The following is a 26,035-nucleotide window of genomic DNA, read 5'->3' as shown; positions in this document are numbered from 1 at the left end:
GCACCTGTTTGTCGATTTAGCCGGCCAACAGGGCCTGTCTGCTCAGCATGGAGATTATTGATTCAATAAGAATTGCCATTAGATCATGCCATTAGGCTCCTCGCCGGCCCCTCACCCCGAGCTGTCTGTCCCCGCTCTTTGTCAGCTCAGAGGCTCATGCATCACACCCGTCAACGACCTCCTTCATTTGTACAAACAGGGTGTGAGTGTGTATCCGTCTGTGTGTGTGTGTGTGTGTGTGTGCGTTCACATTGTGCCAGCCACCCGCGTGATCCAGCACCGCAGCGCGCTCCCATCGCTCTCAGCCCGGGGATATTGAACGCTGCCTCACAACAGAGCGATGGCTTGCCACAGGGATTCCCTCACAGAGAGGAAGAAAAGGAGAAGACGAGTCAGGTTTTTCTGAGGCTCGGACCGAGCTCGGGGAGGAGATCAATCTTGGGGAAACTTAACTAACGTCTGTGGTCATCCAGTCCCCCAATCATTTGCTGTGGAATTAGTCTTGTTTTGTCACTTTGAAATTAAAGAAACGTCAGCTGAGAATAATGGTGGCCCTTTGCAGATATTTTAGTGTCAATTTGACTTTTTGCTTTTGCTGTTGTTCCCTGCTTTTACTACGCTGACTTATTTTTCCAACGCTCTTCCTTTACTATGACTATAGTGTGTGAGTTCACTGGGTTTTTTTTGCTGGAAGTGACTTGAGGTCAATAAGTCTTGAAGAAAGATATAAAATAGTTCCTCGTGGACGCCATGGTCACGGTTCATGGTTCTACAGGGGTCATGATCTGGCCAGCAGGCAGGGCACAAGGACGGCACAAAGACGCCTTTGTCGGAGCAGTGTCACGCATTGAAGGGAACTGACCCCTTGACTCTTTATTTACTTTGCTCCCGCATGGTTTAGAGCTGAACAATTTTCAGAGTAAGTGCTCAAAAGAAAGCACGGTTTCCCCGAGCGTTCAGCTGAAAGTCTCCCTGCTTATCCCCTCTTTCCGTTTCTCCTGTTGCCTCTTCGTTCCGCCTCAAGGTAAAAAAAGACTCTTCTTTGCTGCTCAGGAATGTAATAATGCAGGTTTCTTTTGGTCAGGATATTGTGTCTGTCTCTCTGGGTTTGAATTGCTCCCAGAAAGGAACTTCAGAGGCCACCACAGTGATGCCCCTGAAAGACCGCCAGATGTTGACTTTGTCCCCTGAGGTTCTAAGTCAGCAGGCCTATTTATTCCTCCTAACCTTCAATCCTCTGAAACATCCACCACTTACCTGCTTTAACAGGAGACAGATAGAGAAAAAGGAAAGGATGGTGCTAACAGATATAATGCCTGGCTGGACTTGTAAAGCCCTCCCTTTCTTTTTAGATGCTGCGACTGAACTTCTGATTTCTTGCCCCCTTTTTTTCCCCGCCTCCCTTCCCGTCTCATCTTCCTCTTAAGCTTCAGATTGGAAGTTGCCACGGCAGCACAACTGTCAGCACTTGTCACCTAGGGGGCAGGAGCCCAATGTGATGCGAGGTGACAGGGTTTTATTTGACAATCCTGTTTAGATCGGACACCGAGGCACACAACTCTGCCTTTTTCCCTTTGTTTGTGCAGACTGAGTGACGGTGGAAATAAACCAGAAAAAGTGACTCCAAATGAGGTGAAAATACTTTAATAGAGGGCGTACCAACAAAGTAATACATTACAGGGATGCAAACCAGTATCTGCAGGTTTTGCTATCGAGCAAACGTTCCCTTACCAATTTCAAGACGAGATGACGTTGGACCTCATTCACCTATATCTTCCTGTTTGTTCTCAAACCTGTGTTTCTTAAAAAGATCTTCAGAAGAGGCAGATTCACGAAGCTGTTCTTAAACTGCAGAATTTTTCGCACCTGTGTTCTGAAATTGTTCCTCATGCTAATTCCTAATTGCTAATTAGCTTAGCAAAAAGCCTGACCCTAATCGGCGACCCCATTTAAATTCCATGCGACCCCAACAAAAGGTTCCCTTTTCAGCCTCTATTTAGAATTTCTTTTAAATCAACAACATATTTGAAATATAAGTTGCCTACATATAAAGCATGTATCTAAATACAGTACTCTGGTTTGGTTGGAACTTCTTCAGATCCCAGATAAGAAACTTCTTCTTGAATGTTCTTAAAAACTGCATCAGATGGTTTTAAGAACAAATGTCGTCCTAACAGCGGTTGATGAATGAGTCTCATGACATCGTGAACTTCTTCACGTCTTGTTTCCAGAGAGAATCCACTCATGGCTCTGGTTTAAGTTCTGTTGTCTTTTTTTTTCCCCCCCCAGCACATCAACAACGACCACATCCACGGGGAGAAGAAGGAGTTTGTTTGTCGGTGGGAGGAATGCTCTCGAGAGCAGAAGCCCTTCAAGGCTCAATACATGCTGGTGGTCCACATGCGCAGGCATACTGGGGAAAAACCCCACAAGTGCACGGTAAGGATAACGCTCAATTTACTGCGTTTAATTGTAGGCTTTTCACTTGTACATGTAACTTGCTTACACAGGATCTATGAGTGATGTTCTCTTCTTCTTTCCTGCAGTTTGAGGGCTGTGCCAAAGCCTACTCCCGTCTGGAAAACCTTAAAACTCATTTACGTTCCCACACTGGAGAAAAGCCTTACGTGTGTGAGCACGAAGGCTGCAACAAGGCGTTTTCTAATGCTTCAGATCGGGCCAAGCATCAAAACCGCACACACTCAAATGAGGTATTGAGAAAGTGCATGCCAGACGGTCGTGTTGTTCTTACCGCTTCTATAAGCAAACATGTTTCTCACAGCTCATCCTTCTCCTGTCACTCTCAGAAACCGTATGTGTGCAAAATCCCAGGCTGCACCAAACGCTACACAGACCCCAGCTCCTTACGCAAGCATGTGAAGACGGTTCACGGACCAGAGGCGCATGTTACAAAGAAGCAGCGTGGAGATTACCCGCGCCCTCCGCCCCCCAGGGAGCCTGGGGGCAACAGCCAGGGACGGTCCCCAGGGCACCACCCCCTGGGTGGGTATACGGACCAAAGGGAGTACAACCATGCTACCTCAAAACAGGATGAATGTCTGCAGGTCAAGTCCATCAAGACAGAGAAGCCTATGGTGAGACTTACCCTCGGCTTTTTGTTTTTCATTTTGCAGACACTCACAGCTTTAACATTGTGTGATTGCTGTCGACTAATATTCTCTGCATTCCTTTACTTATACATAGTAGTAATAGAACCTATTATTCAGCTTTCTGTGTGGTTTATCATTCTCTTGGGCCACGATCATTTAACCCTGAAGTCTTCTAACCAGTAAACCTTTTCTTCTATTCAATGCTTCGGCATGTCTCTCCTTCCCTTTCCTAAGGACAGTGGGTAATCAGGTGAGATAGGTATCTCTATATTTGTCTGTCAGACTTTTCTCATCCCATAACAACTGCTCAACTTTCACCAAAACCAACGTTTCCATTCATCCCGCACAGTCGTTTCTTTGAGTCATTTCATTGTAAAACATTGTAAGAAGCACACGTGACATTTACTAAAGGCAATTCAGCTTGTGTGACAGTCGTGCCTTGCCTTTGGGCAGAGCTGCGAGGGTACTGAGAGCACGCCTGAATAAAAGCTCTGGGCTTCATTGTGCTGCCAGAACACACCGTAAACAAGGCGAAGACCTTAAAACAGTGAGGACAGTGCATGCCAACAAAGAAATTAACTATTTCTCAGTGCAAGATAGTTCCTAAAGTCAGTGAACAACATAATTAGGCACCAGCCTTTAACGTAAGAGGCTATTTGTGTATCCTCAAAAAAAAAAAAAAAACCCATTTTTTATTTGAGTCTCTACTGGTGAGAACACGGGGAGGCATCACTCATGCCGTTCTCTCCTGGATCACTTGTTTTCTCTTGAGGAATACATGCAGGAGTTTTCCAGATTAAACCTCAGTGTTTATGCATCATTCTCTGAACAAGTATTTTTTCTTTCTTAAATGTCTTATATAGATTTTTATCATTGTATAATTTGTTAAGGAATGCATACTTCAACGGGTTACGTCGGATCATTGTTTGTGACACATGACACTGTTAAACTTCCCGTGACTCACATGAGATCAACTTGATTTTAACTTCTAATTTCCATTTCTTTTCTTTCCTGTCTGTTCCCTTGACCTGTGACTGTCAGGCGTCTCAGCCAAGCCCTGGCGGTGAGTCTACATGCAGCAGTGACCAGTCCCCCTTCGGCACCTATCTCAGCAGTGGAGTCCAGCTTGCTGTGAGCGCCGGACGCTCACCAGGGGAGGGGCTGGAGGAGAACGAGGGGAAAGAGGAAAAAGAAGGGGAGGCAGAGGAGGAGTGTGAGGGTGAGCCGGCCCCCATTATGGACTCCACAGTCTCCACGGCAACTACAGCCATGCTGACCCTGCAGGCGAGGCGAAGTGTTGGCCGCCCCGTGCGCTGGATGGAGCATATCAAGATGGAAAGGCTGAAGCAGGTGAATGGAGCGCTGCCCAGGCCAGGGACCCTGTCCCCTACACCACCTCCTAAAGGCTCCACACTACCCACCATCTTGGGGAAAGGTAAGGTTAACTTATTAAACTTTGCAAGTTTAAAAAAAAAGTACAACATTTGATGAAAAAATTGGGTTTAAGAATACATGTCAGTGCATAGTTCCAGGCTGCTAATAAAAATAATGTCATCACATGCCTTCGCAGTCCATCATTGTCTTGTCTCAGTGTGACATGTGAACTGCAGGAATCGGGCCTCACATTTCAAGTCTGCTGATTGGACAACACGTTCAACCTCTGAGCCACTGCTGCCCAGAAAAAATGTTCTGGATAATGTTTCTCCAAAGTCTTCTTTGGAGTTATTGCACAGATTATCCGTCTTCCAACATAGGATTAAAGATTGGCACTTTGCACGGATGCATTTTTAGATAGAACTCACATCACAACTGTGTACACAAATCTAGCTTTGAGAAATGATTTATCCTGCATTCCATCTTGCACATCTTGGCTGCGGCGTTTATGCAAACCAAATGCTTAAAATTGTCTGTTCCACTTGGAAATGGAATCAAACCATATCAAGCTGTATATCATATCAGAGAAAACAGCATGTAACAATGTTTCATGGCCAAGTGTTGCCTGTTGTCTATGGCAACATCTGTGTAAGAGATCTCTCCAGTTTTTCTTTTCACTCGTTTTCCTGTGAAACCCCTATGACCTCATTATGTCCTTATTTTTCCCAATTTCTGCCCTAATGTTCTTAATTCCTTTTTATTTTTGTGTTTCACCTCAGGATCCTGTCTGGGCAGGCAGTGGGGGGTGTCTGCTCCTCAGCCACCTGCTCATGCTGAGCTGGGCAGCACAGAGCTAACAGTGCTTAATTTGCTTCGGGACCGACGTGACAGCAGCGGTAGCGCCACCAGTTCAGCCTACCTGAGCAGCAGTCGTCGCTCCTCGGGCATCTCCCCCTGCTTCTCCAGTCGACGCTCCAGCCAGGCTTCCCAAAATGAGGGCATGATGGCAACCACCCAACATCGTCGCCGCCACAACCTTAGCTCCACTGACTCATATGACCCCATCTCCACTGATGCCTCCCGCCGGTCCAGTGAGGCAAGCCACTATGGTGGTGGCATAGGTGGAGGCTTTGGAGGGATACCGCTAACTGGGAGCTGTGGAGGTGTAGGTGGAGTAGGTATAGGAGGAGGAGGGTCACAGGGGATGCTCACTTTAACCCCAGCACAGCACTACCACCTAAAAGCCAAGTATGCAGCAGCAACTGGTGGCCCACCTCCCACGCCTCTACCCAACATGGAGCGCATGAGCTTGAAGACTCGCATGGCCATGATGGATGAGGGTGGTAGCAACCATTCTTTACCACCTCTTGTTAGACCGCATCGCTGCAGTGATGGCATCAACGGGTACACCAATGGGTATATGGGACATTCAGGTTACAGGAGAAGGGTTCTTTTACCTGGTGAGGGGCCACTAAATGGGAACCGGAGGGCTAGTGACCCCGTGCGAACGCAGGCCCTTGATGGTTGCAGTCTGCCCCCAGTGCAACGCTTCAACAGCCTTAACAACCTCCACCCTCTTCCACCTCTGTCTCAATATTCTACGCCAGAAACTCGCAATTTGAGCCTTCAGAATTACACGCGCTCTGAGGGCAACCTGCAAAGAGGTCTGCAGCACTCACCCTACACTCCTAGCATCGCAGAACACTCAGCCTTAGAAGCCCTGGCCATGGAGGACGAGGGGGAGGCTGGTATTTTGCTTGGGGATGAGGATATGCTACCAGATGATCTTGTTCAGTATCTCCACTCCCACGTTCAGGTGGATGACGGCGCCTACATGAATGTTGAGGACCAAATTGTTTCTAGCCACAGGAACAACTCGCATCCATCTGTGGAGGAGATAGAACAGATCCAGAATGGGTTGAATATGGCATTAACTGGTTCCCACTGTCTCCAACAGCAGCAGATGGTTGAGCGGAAGAGCCCGAGTAAGCTTCCAATCCAGTGGAATGAAGTGAGCTCTGGGAGTGCTGACAGGTCTCCTCAGAGGGAACAAAACCACCAGACACAGTGTGGAAGGTGGTCAGGTACTGAACATGGTTCGGCATCTGCACCTTTTGGAAGGTTTGGAAACATGGTTGTCCAGCAGCAAGTGTCCCTTGATTTCCAGAATAGTTGTGCCCAGGCTAATCAGTCTCAAAGTTCTTGTTGTGTCAACCCTGGAGTGAAGCTAGAGACTTCACCCAAGTCCTGCATGGAGATGAGAAGTACTGGTCAAAATCCTACAAACCCCTTTGGAAGGCCAAACTTTGCACAGATCAACAATGGGCCTCAGCATGAATTAAAGCAGCAGGCCTCTCATGGACCTCGAAAACAGAGCCACTTCCTACAAAACCACAACAGCAGCACCTCTTGTCAGATTGGGAACAATCTAGTTCTTACCAGAGCCTCTATGGACCACCTACCCAGCCACTCCCAGGGAACTGCTCCTCTTTCCAATCGGCAAGTCCATGTCCCTCGCCCACCAAACACTTACAGGAACTTGGTCAAGACCCAGCAGTGTCTCAATCTAGAGAACTCTGGTGAAATCCAGGGTAGTCTGAACCAGCAGCAACAGTTGCAGAGAAGTGGTGACCATTGCTCCCTTGCATATCAGGTATCTGGGCTGAAACTGGAGGCCCCAGACCATGGATACCAAGAGCAGGGCTATGGTGACTGCCTTTCCTATGAACCAGTGGATCACAAGACCTCCTCGTACCCTGTTGTGGAAGATCAGTGTTTACTGGACTCAATGGCTGAGACCGTTGGACAAGGTGGTAGCAGTGGAAGCGGGAACTCTGTTGCCCTTCTCTCTCCTGGTGCAGACCAGGTAACAAGCACGGTGGATGGCAATGTCCCTGGGGTGTTAGATGAAGGGGTTAGTCTGGACTTTAGTGCCATGCTAGAGGATGGCTTTGACCAGGGTAGCCTGGTCTCAGGAGTGTTGAGTCCCTCCATTTTCCAGGGTCTGTCCAGAACCTCGTCACGGCTGACTACACCTCGAGCATCTGCAAACTTCCATAGTGTAGCTCCTGGCCTAAACAACATGGCCATTGGAGATATGAGCTCTCTCCTCACCACACTTGCTGAGGAGAACAAGTTCCTGGCGATCATGCAGTAGCTGCTCTCTCTCTCTCTCTCTCTCTCTCTCTCTCTCTCTCTCTCTCTCTCTCTCCCTTAACTTCCTCCTCCCTTAAAGAAAAAAAGGAAGAGAAAACTCTGGTGTATGTGAAGATTAAGACCAAAGTGTCAATTATGAGAACTATATTATGTACTTTGTCTTGTGAAACAGGCGGTTGCCAAGTCTGTTAATTTTGTAAAAAATTTCATCCCACTCAGAAATGGGATGTGTCAAAATAATGTACAGATAGTTGTATTCCTTTTCTGGAATGTAGGCTATTTTTGGAAGCTCTTCTCTTTGTAAAACTTTGAAATGTTGAGCTAAAGCTCACTTCCTTGAAACAGTATTCTGTGTATTGTCACTGTTTTTGCAAAACACATTGATGGTCAAAATGCATGTATTCAAGGTAATGAAAATCATCAATATAAAGTACATACTCCATGCGCCAAGAATCACCCGTTCTGGTCCCAGAGGTACAAATCCAATCTCCTTACAGCAGGTCAGACATAACCCTAACTCTGATGGTATCTTTTTTTATATCATAAGTTTTAAAAAGTGGTGGAATCTGTTGTCATTTAGTTTGTATGTTAATTTTGTGAATCTGTAAACGTTACAGTGTTCTTCCAGGTTTTACCAAGTGGTGTTTTAGTAACTACAGTATGGCATCGAGTCCAAAAAAAATACCACATCACCCAAGACTCAGAGGCAGTCACAGTTGTCTACTTGATATCGAAAAATGGCTCAATTTAGTCTGCTGAGGTACTCAGAAGTGTATATAACAGTGTTTTTTTTTTTATAATCTGTTTGTGATAATCCTGTTATTGACGTTGGATTGCACGGTTGCTGGAGTCGATGCGATGAACGGACATCGGTGATCAAAGGTCCCATTCGGTGCTTTATGTATGCTTACATAAATAGATATTTGTACTTTTTAATCTGTCTTAATGGCCATCAGTGGTCCATAGCACATGATTTTTCCATCTCATGATTATAAATGCTGTAAAGTGGTGTTTTTCTCCATTAGGAAATCATCTGTGTTCTCTCCAAAGCTCTTAAATTCAGAATGTGTACTGCCATCAAGTATTGCAGTGATTTTGTCAACAGTGTTAGTGTTGCCTTGCAGTCTTCTTTGACTGAACACAGAGTATTGAGTAGTTTACCTTTTATTCAGCGTCAAAGCAATGAGGTACACATGGTTTTCTTGTTCTTTGGTACTTTTGTCATTTTTGTAGCTGTGCATTGTTGTTTTTTGTTTTGGTTTTTTTTTCTCCAAAAAGTAGAAATCATTTCCTTTTGAAGGAAGGAAATTACATTGAGGTATGTGCCTTATAAGTATCTGCCTGACGGTAAACAGAAAGATCACTGCCAATCTTCCATTGTGAATTATAAAAAAGAGAAACGTTTTAAGTGTCTTTTTAAGACTGGGGGAGAAAAAAAAAGAGAAAATGATAGAAAATTTATATAAGAAAAGTCAGATTATGAGAAAAGTAAAGATTTGCGAAATGCATTCTACTTTTCTTTGATTTTTTTTTTTTTTAAGTTTTCACATTAATTGTGCTTTTTATATATATTGTGTAAATACAGTACTCTTTCTGTAGGTTTAGCAGAGGACAGGGGAAGTAATCCTGGGGCCAATAAAGAATAGACTTTGAAAGCAGGGACTCCCAGGCCCTGGGGTAGAGGGCCATGCAGATCCGGCTCAGTGCAGAGCTTTCAGGGCCCGGCACTGCCCTCCGCCTGAAGAGCCACTTTGCTCTTTTATAACTGACTACAAATGTTTGTATGGTTTTAATAAAAATGGAAATTATATTTCAAGTCTCCTTGGGTTTTTTTTTTCATGTGATGAAAATCATGAAACGTGTTGGTTTGGATTGCAGATGTTTCTTATTAAGACAACAAATCAATATTACGTAGCTCTACTTTAGCCACTGTTTAAACTCTCCTTATATTATCATGATCACCATTTGAAAACAACTATGCGTTAGTGTCCTTGGAGGCGCTGTTTGTCAACAGGCAAGACAGGAAACTGCTTGGAGCTGCAGGCCAAAAAGGGCCCCCCAAGGCAGCCAGACTTAAAACCAAAGCAGTAACTCAAAATGAGAAGAAACCTCCCTAAAAGGGCCCAATTTGCCTTTTTTAGCGTCTTGTATTTTTTCCTTCATTACAATTAAACCACTAATGGAAAATGAAGAGGAACAATCTGTCTGGGACTGAAGAGGAAAGAGGAAGAGTAATAATGGTGGTTGAAGAGGCCCCCAATGATTTTAGGCCAAGGGTCCAAACAGACTCTAGAATCGCCCGACTGTCCTGATTTCAAACAAAGTTGGTTGTGAAGAAACGGAGATTGAACTCAAAGTCAGACGCATTCAGACTTCCTTTACTTTTCAGCTATTTGCACCCGATTCGTCTACGTTTCAACGCAGTGCAGCACTCGCTTCAACCTTTTGTTTAAACACTGACTTTTAACAGATTCCTGATTTAGAAGTAAGAATAAATTGTATTAGAAACTTTGGAGATACAAAGATCATTCTCCTTTATAGACTTCATACAATTTTAGAACTTCTGATGCCCTCTTGTGAAATTTGAAGGAAACTGCAATAACTGTAAAAGGCAGGAGGTAAAGAGTGTAGGAATCTGATCCTCATGGATGAATAAGCATAGTTCAAAAATACTGGTTTGTTTACATATTTACATGAAAAAAAATCTGTCCTAAGAATAAAGATTAAAGTCTGTGGTTGTTAAATGGCTTCGCTCGTTCATACCATCATTTATCCCAGAGCTTATTCCACTATAGCCAAGATGTATCTGAAGAGCTTTTTAAGGCTCACAGCCCATCGGCTCATTTCTGAAGTCCTCTTAGTGCACTTATTTGCAAGCACAGAAAGTTCTTGCGTCATTGCCTAACTTTTCAGACGGAGGAAAAAAAAAAAACGGATCCATTTGAAGAGTCGTCCATTACGCCTTTGAGAAGATCTACACACAAAAAAAAAATTGTGACGGAGATGAAGGATGCAGTTAAGAGCTGAAAATTGTTCAAACTGGACACGAGATGGACAGATTGTACTTGTGAGGGTCTGACGCTGCAGGACATTCACCATCTCGCCTTCTTTACAGTGAATTTTTCAGGTTCTTATTTGGACAGCTAACGTGCATTTATGTCATCTTCTATCTGAACCCAGTGAGGATGAAGAGGATTAGCAGGACATCAGAATGAAGGACGGGGGGGGGCTGGTATATAATAGGAAACGTTTTATTACTAAAAAGTGGTCTCATACTGAAGGTGCTCTTTCAGCAGCTTTTCCACAACTATTCTTTATTGAAATCACAAGATCGTTTTTTTACCACTTCATGGAAAAAAAATAATCACACATGAAATGACTAACTGTGGACTATATACAACAATAAGAGGGGAGGAGGGTCAAGGTGTGGCTTCATGAGGCCAGCATTGTTTGGTGCTTTTTAAACACACAAGGGCTCATACAGGAGGCACTTAAATGTGAGAGCCTTAAAAGAGCCAGGACCGAGCCAGAGCGCTGGAAGGAGAGGAAAGTTTAAAAAGAAAAACACAATATGGAAATGTCCAGCAACAGAAAACGATGACTACCTGCTCTGAAGAAAGAAAAAAAAAAAAGAAAAAAAAAAAGTTCTGCATCTTTGCCTTCAGTTCAGACGTCACAGCCCGAAGAATTTGGAGTTGCTGCCACATGTGGGACACTGATGCACATACACAGCATTTACAGAGGCCTGCACCACGGAAATTTAGCGCACACTTCAGTGCACATTCGAAAGCATGCATTGCTCTACGATGAGAAATGTGGTTTAAAAAAGAGACGATGTTTTTAGACTTTTGCAACTACATCAAAACTCGACTGTCTGCTGCTTGAGATTGGTAATGCAATAGACGTACAGTATTTACAGGAATCTTTTTTTTTTCTTTAAAACATCTGTCACTCCAATGCCAGTTAAATAATTAAAAAAAAAATAAGTCCATAACTGCATTGCTGGGTATGAGGGGGAATTTTACAATGATATATCGCAAAATCTGTCTTCAAGAATGGCTACCATCTGAATGATCTATGTACAATAAAACAATTATGTAACCATAAAGAGAACAAGTGGAGGAAGAACACAAATGCATGACATTCTGATCAGAAGTCTGTGGAGTTCCTGTCAGAGCTGGTTTCATTGGTTGCTCGTGTGTCTGCTCTGGGGGGGGGGGGGGGGGGGTTTGTGGCGCTCGAGGTCCTCAGATCTTCTCCTGGATGAACGGGTGCTGCAGAGCCTGGTTGATGGTGATGCGTTTGGCCGGGTCCAGCATCAGGGTGCCGTCCAGCAGGTCCTTCAGCTGCATCACCTTCTTGCGCTGGTCCTCGGGCAGGCGCTGGCCTCCGATCATGTCCGTCAGCAGGTCTTTGGTGGAGTTGATGGTGCTCATCACGGTCACCTTCTCCTGATCGGGCGGAGAAAAGAACATTTGAAGTTGAATGCACGTGTGTGTGTGTGTGGGGGGGGGGGGGGGGCACAAAGAGCCTGTTTAGTTTGATCAGACTGCACGATAAGAAGGAAAGAACGTTCTTACCCTTTCTGTCACTTTGTCCACTTCGATGTACAGGAAGTTCAGATTCTGATCAAAGTGCTGGTCTTTGAACAAGCCTTTGCGGATCATCTGAGGAAAGGAAAGCGCGGCATTACATCAGCTCCAACTTCTGCAACACTGCACGGATCCAAGTTTCACTTCACGCAGGAAAGGCAAAAAAAAAACAACCAGCTGACACAAGTGAACGCGTGTGATGCAATCTCACCTTGTTGGGCATCTTCCCCTTCAGGTCCATGGCTAGTTTGATCATGTGGTTGTTGGAAGATCCGGGAAACAGGATTTTCCCGGTGTAAAGCTCGTATAAAGTGCAGCCAACGGACCACATGTCGATGCCGTAGTCGTACGGCTTTCCGATGACTGAAGCAGAAAGAAAGGGTGAGCGTTCACGTTTGACTGCTTTAAAGGTGACAGTTTTTTTTTTTTTTTAAAAGAGAATTCAACTCACTGATTTCTGGAGCTCGGTAGAACCTGCTGACCAGGTACGGTGTGATGTCGTTATCAGCAACGTGGGAGGCCGAACCAAAATCACACAGCTTCAAAATGGTCTTCGACTCGTTCACCTTTGAGGACAGAAAACGAGAACATGTGACATCGTGTTGTTGTTTTTTTTTCCTCCTTCGAGTAAATGAGAGGGCTAGGAGTGGCGGCGTACCAGGATATTATCTGGCTTGATGTCAGCGTGGAGGATGTTGCATCGTTTGAGCAGCTTGAGGGCCAAGAAGAGCTGCTGGCTGTAGGAGCGCACGGCCTTGAAGTGGAGCCCGACGTCTTTCCCGTACTTCTTCAGCACCTCTCGCAAATTCATACTGGGGACGAGAGCAGGAAGGAGGCAGATTAGAGGGGCGACCACGCGGGCACACGCGTGTGAAAGGACGGAGAGCGGCGCTCACCTGAGAGGCTCAAACACCAGACAAAGATGCTGCTTGTGGTAGAAGTGCCTGAAGAGACGGAGGCAGTGGAACTTGTCGTCGGGATCGGCGTCATTCAGCTTCTTCAGGAATTCTAACTCTTTCAAGCCGGTCTTCTGCCTGGAATCCAAAAAAAGCCGCAAATTCAATCCATGATGTTGTTTTTATTTAACAGAAGTTTTTTTTTTAGGCTCTATAATGTTTGATAAATATTCCTGACGCTCCTTCTGACTCACATGAGCTCGTTGTTTCGGATGATCTTTACTGCCACCTCCTGGCCGGCCCTGGCAGTGTCCCTGGCTCTGATCACGTTGCTGAAAACGCCCTGGCCCGTGTATCCGTACACATCGTAACGCTTGTCCAGAGTCTCTCCGATGTTCACTCCTACACAGCGACACGGCGAGCAAACAACATCAGCGAACAGAAGACTCTGAACCCTTCACGGCGATCACACAGAGGAGCCGCTGTAGAGCGCAGGGACCCTTTCAGCTCATTACTGTAACACTGATAAACACACGTGTTCATGTACCATGTAGCACTTTGCAACCACTTCGGCCACTTTTACACTTTCTAAGGAAATTCATAATCTCTGAGAAAATGAGCTGAGGTGTTTTTTTCCATGTGTGACTGTGAAGTGACAGACGCGTCACGATCATAACCGAGTCGATCTGTTGGCACAAAACTAAAGTGGACAAAGTGTTGGACAAAATACCAGATTGTATTGGTGCAACAGGTCCCCCGTTTGTAGATGTACGTTTTAATTTTCTTATAAATTATGGTGGAAGGTAAAGGGGGACACATCGGGAACACAGTTGCTGTTTGCTAACCGGGCCTCGGGGTCCACTCTCAGGGATTACTAAAATAATCCAGCTGAGTCCGGAAGCGTCCCCTCCCTGATGTGTGAAGGTGTAAAGGTGTCCCTGCCCTCCTTCGTCTCAAACACAGGACACTTACTGTAGTAACCCTCAGCATCAGTCCAGTTGTCCCTGAGGTTGGGGTTCTCCTTGAAGTCCTTCCCGACCCCTGCTGCTCTCATCCTGGCGCTCTGCAGAGACAAATCCAAACACGATCAGGGGACTCGTCACGTCTTTAATAATGCGGCCTGAGACGGGCGTACGCCACTTCCCAACCAAAGTTTGAGAGTGAGTGTGTGTGTGTGTGTGTGTGTGTGTGTGTGTGTGTGTGTGTGTGTGTGTGTGTGTGTGTGTGTGTGTGTGTGTGTGTGTGTGTGTGTGTGTGTGTGTGTGTGTGTGTGTGTGTGTGTGTGTGTGTGTGTGTGTGTGTGTGTGTGTCGATATGTGAGCACGTTACCAGCTGGGTCCTGACTCGTACGTTTTGTTTAACTGAATTATTTCCGTTTTGGATTCTACCGACATTTAAAACACAGATCAGTAGATTTTTAAAGAAAGGAGGTTTGAATGTTCTTACGTCAAAGTCGGCAGCAAACATGTCATCAGACTCTGTAAACATGTCGGGGGCTGAAGGCTTCTTTGGGTTTGCTCCTGAAACAAAAACAAAAACAATAAAAAAACAACAAAGGGGTGAGTTGGCGTTCATGGAGCAGGTTGTAAAACAGAATATCATGTGCTTGCGTTTGATTCACATACTCTGCAGAGATCAAAATATGCTGCAGGTGGCAGAGACACCCAGGCTTTGGATTACAAGCCAGCAACTGAATGAACACATGACAGAAAGAAAGAAAATCAAAAAGGGCTGCATCACACAACTCGGCATTTCTCACACAAATCGGACAACTGGTTTAGTTTTCAGCCCCGTTTTCTTTGACGGATATCAAACAGAACCAACAGACACGTCGTCAAGGAGCGAGCGTTTACGCTGTGTGTAAAGTTGTGAATTTTAAAGAACAAAAAAGCAGCGAGCACGCAGCTTTCACTTTTTATTTAACTCGTCCAAATCATCTGAAGCAACCGAAGCTCAGAACGTGAAAAACGTCGATTTTCAAAACTCACTACAGACAACTCGGAGGAGACGGTCCGTGAAAGGACTGCGACGCCTTTTAGCGCTTTTATCCGTTCAGGTTGTGATCTCTGGGCTCTTCAGTGATGAAGGCGAGAAGACGACGTTTGAAAGGTTCAGGTTCGGGAGGGAGGGAGGGGAGTATTCTGCCGTTAGCGGGGTCAAGCCGACCCCGCTAACAGACGGGCTCATTTTGTTCCTGACCCATCTTCTCATGAAGATTTGAAGCCAAACACGAGTGATGTACTCTCAACAGATAAAGAGCGTTCATGCTTCTGATGAAAGGATAAGTGTCGAGAGACGAAGCCGAACTTTTGGAATCAGTCAGGAGAAGAATCTGATTGGTGCGTTCGCTTCCTTTGATAAATCTAATCAAGTTCTGTTTATATATCAAAGAAAGACATTTTAATTATACATCCTTGTATAATTTTTTATTTTTTTTTAATCAGCTGTAAGTGAAGACTGGTGGGTGACTCTCGGGCTCTCACCTGACCGCGGTTCATTCAGTTGGCCTTGTATGCCAGCACACCTGAGGGTTTGACTTTGGACATTACCGTCTTTCTCCTGCGCGATGAGGTTCTGCTTGGCTTTGATGTTGGCCTCGAAGGTGTTGAGGTTCTCGCGTTCGTACTCCTTGACGTCGGCAGCGACTCTCTCCAGGATGTCGTCGGGCGACGGCGAGCGGCTGCGCGTGCTGCTCTGAGGGCTGCTGGGCTCCGACACCATGTTGGTGTCTTCGTTCACGATCTTGTATTTCTGTTGGACGGCAGCAAGCGTGTCAAACTGGAGCAGTAACGCTGACTCATCTGTTTTCAGGTTCACACACACCAACATACAAACACACACACACACACACACACACACACACACACACACGTCGTTAGATTGAGAGGCGAGGATACAGACCTGGACGATGGCCAGGCGCTGCTGGCGGCGCTGTTCGATGAGAGCCTCTTCATCGACCTCCTCTCCATCGAAGTCCTCCAACCTTCAAACGCAAACAGGAAGTCATGAAATGTGAGCACAGCTTCCTGTTTCGATGCGGGTCAATGTGCTACAGCTGAACGACGTCATCATCAATGACCAACATGAATACAATAAAGTCATGATGCCCTGAATAAATGGAACATTAATCAGGATGACGGTGGCTGTCAGTGATACAATTTCAAATTAACACTTTTGTTTCTTCTAATCGCATTAATCAGATGCTATTTTGTCCCTTTCAGCTCTCTGTCTTCCTGCTGCCGCAGTGCTGCGCTCTCACACGGCTCGATTCACTTTGAAAAACACGTTGTGGCGAACGGATTGGACATATCTCCTCGTTTGATGGTCCACCTGCGAGCTGAGCGAACAGGTGCAGCTGATCAGACTGAAGTCGGAGAGCTTTGGATCACCACGGAGCACTAATGCACTATTTTGGAAAGTGTGAATCGCCACAGACAAGAGGATTAAACTAAACGGCTCTTACGAAATAGAAACTGAACTCGCTGATAAACTTTCAATGCAGCGACGCAGAGCCAGAGAGGAAACTTAATGACAACATGCTGCATGTCCTGCCTTGACGTCATCAATCACAGACACCATGTAAACAGAACGCCCGTGTCCGTCTGTCAGTCTGGACAGGGAGTAGAAGTTTCACTCACACTTCTTCCTCTGAAGACTCCTTGTCCACCTTCATGCCCTCCGACAGGCTGCCCTTGAACTTGTCCTCGTCCCGGCTGCGTCGTCTTCTTCGATCCCGATCTCTGGACATCGAGCGTCTGTACTGTCTCAGCCTCCCGTAGCGGTCTCTCTCTCCGGCCCTGCAAAAAAAAAAAAAAAAAAAAAACAACACGTGTCAGGTTTGTCATCTCGCACAAGTTTCAACTGGAGGAAGCAAGAATTAAATCAAAGAGAAGTTTCACAAAGCCACACGCGAGAGAGAGAGAGAGAGAAAAAAAGACAAATGTCAGACTAAAATTAGAAACCCGAGCGCGTCTTCGATTACGTAAAAAGAAAAGTGTTGAGAAAAGGACTCTGCTGTGAGAGGGGGAGAAATGAAAGACGAGTATATAAAAACAAGAAGAGAACCACTACCTGTGTCCCAATGGAGAGCGTCTGCGAGGGGAAGAGCGGGACCGTCGGCGTGGTGACAGTGACCTCCGTCTCAGTGGGGAGCGACTCATCCTGCGGCGGGTCGCCGCTCGGGGACTGATCTCCCGGGACCGGTCTCTGCCGGGCCCTGGGTCTGGGCGGGGACGCTTCCTGTGCGGACATCAGAGCACGTTCAACATGTCCCAGTGCAAGCCTTTAAAACCAGTACGCTTCTCCGATCATCAAATACAAGATCTGATCACATGATGTTCAAAGAGACACTTCAGCTCTTCTGGTTTACAAAGAATGATGATCGCTCACACTCGATTCAGTAAGAGCATCAAAAACCTAAAAAAATAAATGAATCCTTTGACCCACCTCAGCGGTGAGTCCTGTCTGTCCGGCTCCCTCCTCCGGACTTCAGGCGAGCGACTTCGGCCTCTCCTTTGGGGAGACCGCGTCCTGTCTGAGGCGGCGGCTGGGGGCTGGTGGGCGTCTCTGTGGCGAGGGGAGGCGCTGCGCTTCCTCGTAGGGCTGTGAAGCCCCCGGCGATGAGGGGAGCGGTTCTCTTTGCCCGACGAGGCGTCCTTGGAGGGGGACTTTGCCGGTCGTTTGTCCCGGTCGGCGTCCGAGCGGCCAGGCCGCTCTCGCCCGGGGGATCGGGACCTGTGGATCGCTCTGTCCTGGTTTGGTCTGTCGTCCCGCTGCGGAGATGGGCGTTTCTCGGAGCGGCTGCTTTTCTGCTCTCCTCTCCAGCTGGAGGGCGAGTTGGACTTCCTGCCCCTGTCCTTGGACCGCTCAGCGCTGACTGAGCGCTTCCTGTCTTTTGACCTGCTCCGGCCTCGCCCTCTGTCTCTTACACTCGGCTCCTTGGTGGTTTTGGTCACCTTGTCCTGCTTGGACTCCTTGGTCTGTCCCGACCTGTCCGCAGACTTACTCCGACTGCGACGCTTGGAGGTGGACTTGCTGGCGTCTGTTGAGTCCCGTCTAGATTTGCCACCTTTCCCCCCTCTGGGAGAGATTGGTTTCCCTGAGCTGCCCTTTTGACGCTGTTCTCCATTCCTGACTCGAGCTTCTCCGTCCTCTTCGGACCCAGAGTTATAACCCTGTAGGATCAGACCCATGCCCGACTGAACCTTGCCCTCCATCAACTGGCTGTCCAGCTCAGCTTTTATCATGGCCCTCTGCTTCTCCAAATCCTCCAGGAGGGCTCTGTCGTCCAGGCTCGGGTTTCCAGAGGAGGGTGACGATTCCACTTTTCTGTGACTGGAGGAGGCGAAGAGGACGGCGCCCGAGGGGGACGTGCCCTCTTTGCGTTTGTGTTTCCTGTGTTTGTGACGATGCTTGCGCTTGCGCTCTTTGTCCTCGTCGGAGGCATGCTTGTGTTTTTTGTGCTTGCTGCGATGCTTGTGTTTTTTCCTCTTGTGTTTCCCACTGCTGCTGTGATGTTTGGACCCTTCTTCTGTCTTCTCGCCGTTAGTCACCGCCTCCTCCTGCGACCAGACAAATACCAGCATGTTGGAATCAGGTGACGTTTCATCTCAGAATTTACATTTCTCAAACGTGCGTGAAGACAGTTCAAGCGTCTTTTCTTTAAATACGCTTGAAAGAGGTCAAAGAAACTTTACTGTATTCAATTTCTGTCAGGGTTCAACAATACGAGACCCTCTTACACCTTTATCTGCTGAAGATCACAAAACTAGATCACCTGCTCTTTAGCCTGCAGACACAGTGCAGGTATATGAGAGAGAGAGAGAGAGAGAGAGAGAGAGAGAGAGAGAGAGAGAGAGAGAGAGACTTAAATACATCCGATTCTGCACAACAGAATAAGAGTGAAACTTTTGAAACAGGAGTTTTGTTTTTAATGAATTTACAAAATGTACTCCTGATGAAGATTGGAGGCGGCACATAGAGGGGGAGAGAGAGAGAGAGAGCCACTGTGTGTGTGTGTGTGTGTGTGTGTGTGTGTGAGGCAAGAAGAAAGGTCAAAGTCACAAAAACTGATTTGATTAAGAAAATGAAACAATCAACCTGATGAATAACATTATATCAGCAGCATAACATCCATGTATTTCATGAGATCTAACAGGTGTTTAAAACTAAAACAGCTCACCTCATTTTATTCAGTGTTTTTTTTTCACAGGTTTATTTTCGGGGCCTTTTGTGTCTATATTTAGAGATGGGACAGTAGCCGTCTTACAGTTACGCATGTGCTGGGATGAACTGCAGATTAGGTGTGTTCTCAGACTCTTAAAGCACGAGTATCTGGACTGGATAAACACGTTCATCTACTTTAATTTGTGCTTTTATTCCCCCTCCACTTCTATGTCAGTTCTTAATCTCGTCTTAATAAGTGTGTGTGTGTGTGTGTGTGTGTGTGTGTGTGCGTGTGTGTGTGTGCGTGTGTGTTATTGTGGTTTTGATTTCTCTCATAACATGTTCACACTGTTAGAAGAAGGACACTACAGTCAGGGAAACACAAAATGCCAGGAAGGGACATTAGACGTGTTGTTAAGCTGTTTGTGAATGAAGCTTTGTAAAGACCTTCCACTATAACACACGTCTGACGCTGTTTCTGCTTTAAGGTGTCCAACACAAAGAGAACAATAAGCAGCACATTTAACACCAAATCAGAATCATGGCATCATACCACTTCAGATATTTAGGTCTTGCTGTAGTCCACCCCTACCTCTTCCTCCTCCTCTTCCTCAGAAACATCTCCGCTGTCTTCATTTCCACTCCGTTCCTGGCTTTCCAGATCTTGCTTCCTGTTTAAAGAACAATTTTTAGACATGAAGCACATGCTAATGAACTTTCCTTTTAGTTTTAAATCAAGACTTTGCAGAAAAACGTTTATTTTTTAAATGTAGACCATGTCAAGCAGATAATCTACCCACCATACTTATACTACATCATATTTAACATACCATGCTTTGTTCATATTTTATAATCCGAGGGTTAAGGTTACCACTCTCTTATTGAGAGACACGCTTCTGACACACAGAGGACCTATGGACAGGGATGTATAAGTATTTGGTAAAATAAATGTGATGAATCGCTTCGAGATTCACATCAGTACTCCAAGGAATGAATCGCAATGATAATATAATCCTAAAGGTTTCAATAGGGTCCTTCGCAATGGTCAGTGCTTCGGTCCCTAAATACGGTCAGCATTAGCAGCTGCAGAACAAGACTTAGAAATTAAGTTATTTCATAAAAAGAGAGATTTCGTTCATTGTCAAAGCGAGTAAACAGCAGATTTATTTGACGTTCATCAACTTGATTTCTTCGTATGAAGATACTCAATTTCGATGCTGTTTTAAAATGACGAAAACAGCATCGAAAATTAGTATCTTCATATCTTACATCCCTAATAGAGACAATGAACCTTCACTTATTCATCATTATTTATTTACTATTATTTCATAATTATTTATTTACTCATTACAACAACAACAAAAAAGGATTATTTTATTTAGTAGTAAATATGTACAATCTTTAAACTACTCCTTTTCGGACATTTTAAAATGTATAAATATTTTGTTGGTTATTGTGTATGCTTAATGACTTTATTACTTATATACATGTTTATTTATTTCATAATAACAACAAAGTTCTTGTTATTATTTTGATACTATTCTTAATGATTTGTATCTTTCACTATTATTATTTGTTGTTATTCCTTCACATGTTCGAAATAAATTCAAATAAAATAAAAAGTTTGTGCACTGAGCCGGTCCGTTGTTGTCTCTTCTCCGATACGGTAACCAATGGCAACCAGGTGATTTTATTTTATTTTTTAAACATAATTAAAAAAAACTATTTGACCTTTTCGGTGAGGGGGCGACACGTGGCCCCACCGTCTGAAACTTTAATTTGTTTATAAATGTGACATTTCAAAAAAACTTGGCCTGAAGCTTGAACTGTTTCCGTTTAAGGATAAATAGAGCAGCTAGCTGTCGGGCTAACAGCAGGGTTAACGCTCCTTACGTAACGCGCTGAATTCAGATGTAAACTGAGGAGCTGAGCCACCGTATGTGGAGCCAATACAACCAAAAACTGCGAGAATAACGAAAATATGTCCCTTGATTAACTTTAAAGTATCTCTGTTTGGCTCTCACCGAAAATCCGCCAAGACGATTTTCACTCATTAGCCACTTAGCTTCACTTAGCATGCTAACTCACGCAACTTAACACTTGCATGCTACACAATTTAATGTTTGAGTTATGCTTCGCATGTGCATGCTAAGGGAGTGAATAGCTGTAGTATGGTTAAATAACCCGTACGTTTTCGTTTTTCTCGGTGGGGAACTTAATGCTAGGTGCGTTCAAGAACATTAGCTACCATGCTAACACGTAAAAGACACTCGTTGACATGCAATGAAGCTAGCTGCTAATAGGCTAACACCCGCAGTCCAAACCCCTGACACAGTTCCATGTGTGTCCCGGATGATGAACACGAGCGCGTATAGTTCAATAAAAAGGCTTTATCTGTAGGTAAATGACTTACACGTGTTCGTTTCCATTATTCATTCTGCTGGACGCAATGTCCATCTCTACGTCGGCCATTTTCCTCAGCTGAGAGGGGGGCCTTTTCTTCTTCGTTTATTTTTTTTTGACCGCAGGCTGCACGGCTTTCAAAAACTCACATGTCCTCTAGTGTCCCGGAGGTGCACAGCAACCTTGGACATGTGCGCTGAAATCTGCCTGTTCTCCACCAGGGGGAGCGTTTTTGTAACTATAAATGTTTTCAGCCCAGATGATGACTTATTTGTTTAAAAACGTGTTGTTGTTTTCCTTTTGTCTTCTTTTTTCATGTGTTAACATGTACATGGTTGTTTAAGGGTGTGTGGGTGTTTGCGGATGGTGTTTGCACACACATGCGCATAATATGTATGTTTCTTGTGTATATAGGCATATGGTACAGCCGTATTGTAAAATGTATATTTCATATAAAAACATACATTTGTTAAAAAAATATTATTTATAAAATATGTATGAATTAATGAAGAAGGGGTGGGATTTATTTTGACTTTTTTTATAGTATGACAATAATTTTAAAAAATGTCGTCGTAAGATAGAAATTCAGTGTTTCCCACTGCGTGAACCAGGAAGAAAGGATATTAATTAAACTGCTCATACACATGCAACGATGAAATACAATATCAGAGATGTTAATCCTTCTTAGAAATGAAACCACAACATAATTAACATGAAAGGGCAATTGCAGGAAAAATACATGTTTCATGTGATCAGACAGATCTCAAAATGCAAACTGCACTGTGCACAACGTGTATAAACTAAGAGCAAACACAACTCAGTGACATCAAAGACACTAAAAGATGCAAGATTGTTCACGGGATGTATTTTCCAGTTTAATATGTAGCGGTAACATCCTGTTAAGGTGAGGCACCTGCATGTAGTTGCTTATTAAGCTTCATTTAGTCGCAGCAGTGTGAAAGTGAGCGTGGTGTCTGACATAATGTAGACATGCTGGCAGATATTTGATCCTCATCATCTGTTTTAATGACAACTTGTAGGCTTGACCAGAAGTTTCTTTATTCCATACACTATACAATTATTTATAATATCTAGTTTCACATAAAGGCTGTGCAGTAAATAACTGTCCTTTTAGAAGGCACAGAGGGTCCAGAGGTCGTACCTCACAGCCTGTGGTCATGTGTATCTCACATCTACAGTAAATATACGATTTACACTGTACAGTTGCAGGCTGGAGCTCTCACCGCAGATTAAAGTGTGGGTCATGGAGACATTAGATATTCCATTAGTTGAGACTTGCGTTCCAGTGTGCTCAGTAAATCCCAGACCTGTGCAGCGTGTGGTTCATGCTGTGTACTGCAGCGGAGTGTGGCGAGGAAACTGTGAGACAGAGTGTGATTCATCATGCAGGTGACAACATGAAGCTTTTCATGCTTTTCTTTTGTTTACGTTCTCGCTTGAACTTTTCACTGAGAAAATTTCACCGAATGCGATACATCAAATCCATGATCAGAAACGCTTAACTGTGGGAGTTATGAAGGAATAGTACAACCTTAGGGTAGCAATCACCAGAGGCCCTGAGATATCACATTATCGCGATGGGCTACGATTGGTTGTCATTGCGATTTTAAACATTTAGCAACATGCTAAGAACTGAGACACAATATATTGCGACTTGGCTTTTTTAACTGCACAAGATGAGATTTATGACCTCTGTAGCTGGAGGTAGAATTTCCATAGAGATGATGTGAAGCAGACTCTCGGGGGCCTCTGCTCTCCAAGCTTCACTCGAGACACAATAAGGATGGAGCCATAAAACAGGAGGTCCAACAGATGCACAGTGACGACATCCCCAGTCCATTATACAGCCTGTTAAAAACACTCAGGCCCTTCTCTAACCCACTGTCACCTCGGCCCCTTCACTCTTCACTGGGTTTTGTCTGCTGGAGGACAGACTTATGGCTCACATCGACTTCCTCCGAGTTCAGCTCTGCCGCCGCTCACAATGCTGATCAATGAGAAGGGAACGCCTTCTTCCATCCACGCAGATGTTCTTTGTTCCCTGACAGATGTGTCCAACTTTATGTTCTCTCTCTTCCCTCCACTTCTCTTTGCTTTACGAGACTCTGCTGTTTGATTTTCTGAAAGCTGAAAGGAAAAAGGGACTGGCTAAAGGATTTACAATCGTGGCGGAGAAGGTTTGGGTGTGTAGGAGCAAAGCAGAGGGCCCTGATGGAGGAGGACGAAGACGCTGCTTCACGTCTCTGCGGCTTGAGAGCAGCACAGCGACCGGGATCGAGCCTCATCAGCTCTGCGTTGTCATCATAAGTGATGTGATTAGAAAACTGATATGATTAAATTCCATTTTGAGAAAGAAAGGCCATCATGGTGTTTGATGTGAGAGGACTCGATGACGGCGTCACTGCAGGGAAGGTTTGGAGCTTGGCATCGATGGTGAAACAGGACACGCGATCACCCAGACACGTTTTCCTATTCTCAGTCAAACAGAGGTGCACACTTTTAAAATGTTAGTCTTGATCAATGCTGTCCACCTGAAGGTCAAAGGGTTAACATCAAAATGTTATCTGAGTGAATACTGGACTCACTTTGACACCAGATGAACTTTTAAGGTCTGGATTTGTATTTGTCCATTTCTTTTCATTTTTTTACTGTGATTTTTCTGAATATTACAGGTTTTAAAATGAGTCAATCTCTTTTTATTGAATGATTTATATGGTATCAAAATACACAGAAATGTTGAAACAAACCTTTTATCTTCATATGAAGGAGTTAGATTTGACTTTTTGTCATGAAAAACAAGAAATGAAACAACACTAGATGTCTGACTGGCTTTTTTTCGTTGCTGTGTTATCAAAACATGAATCACTATCATGTCATTTTTTTACTGTCTTTGTATCAACATTTAAAAAGCATGTATGATGACGGTGCCACGCGATGACTAAATGTTGTGTAGGATGTTCAGCTGAATGCTCTAACGCGGACCAACTCTGGTTCAATATGACTTCCTGTAAAGACTCAACAGCATTGGTGAAGTGTGACGGTCGTGACTCTCAGTAACTCAGGAAGGGGAGGAGCTAGAGACCTGAAAAATGGAACTGGTTTCTTAAACTATATTGGGGCCTAAAATAATGTGCCTGTTCCTTTTACCCAGTTATATTCAATTTTCAAACCAAAACCAAACTTTTCTTTTATACACAATCCTGGCCCGCTGTAGTCCCTCCTAAATGAGTAGTAATTGTTCATATCTTTCTATCACAAGCTGACATTTCAACATAAACACAACTGCTGTCTATCTGGTTAAACATCAGTCTCTGACCAAACAAACCCTGATCAGCTCCTCTTGCCTTCGTTCTTTCCGCCCGGCTAAGTTTGGGCCTCAGCTTTGTTGTAAGGACGGACAAATGTGTTTAGGATTTTTGCACGAGTAAGCTTTTAAAGATGAGCGGGCAGAAGTCTGGGGTTTGTTTTTCCATTGGAAGTTGACTTCTTCAGAGGAATTATACAGGAATAGGATATTGAGTCAGAATGTGCTGACTCTGTAAATGTGGCCAACCACAGATTGAAGCAGCACTGAAAGCAGACCTTCTTATAACTCAAAAAAGGGAGACGGGGTTTTTCTGATAATAAAGGAGCAGTTTCTCTAATATAGTGTAACACAATGATCAGCCCAGCCTCAAACTGAATGTGCAGCGGACAGGATATCCACACCTGAAACATGGACGCCTTATAGTGGGAAAGGTCGAGATGATTCAGATCACATGCAATCAAAATAATTTAGCAACACTCAGGTAACGCTGAGGGAATACTTAGTAATGACTTACTACATAAAATATGACATCCGTCAGACACAAATCTGGATTTATTTTTCCAAAGAGGCACAGTTCAGCTGCAATGTCTGCACATGTTGCTGTAGCTCAGGACTGACATCTGGCTGTGTGGCTAATCAGAGGAGGAATTTAAGATCAAATCAAATACTCTGGCTGTTAAACAGGGCTCTTTCCATAAAAATGTTCAAGCAGATATATGGGCACGTGTCTAACGTGCAATGGATTCAACTGCCAATAAATACATGTTTTCAAGTTAGACAGTATACAAGAGTTTAAATACAATTAAAATGTGAATTTGCACGTTCATCTCTGTTTCTGAGTCCCTGAAGAATCAAGTTAAGAAGCTATAGGCTACATGTTGCCAAACTGTGGTATCTATAATCATATTATTAGGGGGATTAGATAGGGTGAAAAAAAAAATCAGATATACATGCGTGTGTGTGTGCCCTCAAGCTTCATGCCACCCCTGCAAAAGTCAGTGTCAGAGGTGG

At 44.6% G+C, this 26,035-nt stretch overlaps 2 protein-coding genes across 2 annotated transcripts in view; one reads left to right on the top strand and one right to left on the bottom strand.

The window, feature by feature from the left end:
* gli3 (GLI family zinc finger 3) overlaps positions 1 to 11,210 on the top strand; it is a 99,497-nt gene extending 88,287 nt beyond the window's left edge. Inside the window, exons 11-15 of the mRNA XM_079361427.1 lie at positions 2,290 to 2,439; positions 2,547 to 2,711; positions 2,808 to 3,095; positions 4,152 to 4,545; positions 5,264 to 11,210. Of these exons, the coding sequence (XP_079217553.1) occupies positions 2,290 to 2,439; positions 2,547 to 2,711; positions 2,808 to 3,095; positions 4,152 to 4,545; positions 5,264 to 7,641 (3,375 nt within the window). The 3' untranslated portion in view covers positions 7,642 to 11,210. The remainder of the gene's footprint in view (positions 1 to 2,289; positions 2,440 to 2,546; positions 2,712 to 2,807; positions 3,096 to 4,151; positions 4,546 to 5,263) is intronic.
* On the bottom strand, positions 10,904 to 21,824 carry prpf4bb (pre-mRNA processing factor 4Bb). Its single transcript, XM_079361428.1, has 16 exons — positions 21,707 to 21,824; positions 19,886 to 19,964; positions 17,575 to 18,689; positions 17,200 to 17,367; positions 16,767 to 16,925; positions 16,030 to 16,111; positions 15,678 to 15,879; positions 14,575 to 14,648; positions 14,101 to 14,191; positions 13,383 to 13,530; positions 13,129 to 13,266; positions 12,891 to 13,044; positions 12,684 to 12,798; positions 12,444 to 12,595; positions 12,221 to 12,307; positions 10,904 to 12,091 (listed from the first exon to the last, which is right to left on the bottom strand). The coding sequence occupies exons 1-16, from the start codon at positions 21,763 to 21,765 to the stop codon at positions 11,888 to 11,890; spliced, it is 3,027 nt and encodes a 1,008-aa protein (XP_079217554.1). The 5' UTR covers positions 21,766 to 21,824; the 3' UTR covers positions 10,904 to 11,887.
* Between the last annotated feature and the right edge of the window lie 4,211 nt (positions 21,825 to 26,035).

Source organism: Symphodus melops (assembly GCF_947650265.1).
Source record: "Symphodus melops genome assembly, chromosome: 14".
Classification (NCBI taxonomy): domain Eukaryota; kingdom Metazoa; phylum Chordata; class Actinopteri; order Labriformes; family Labridae; genus Symphodus; species Symphodus melops.
The sequence above is the reverse complement of the archived record's forward strand: the minus strand, read 5'-3'. Positions and strand labels throughout refer to the sequence as shown.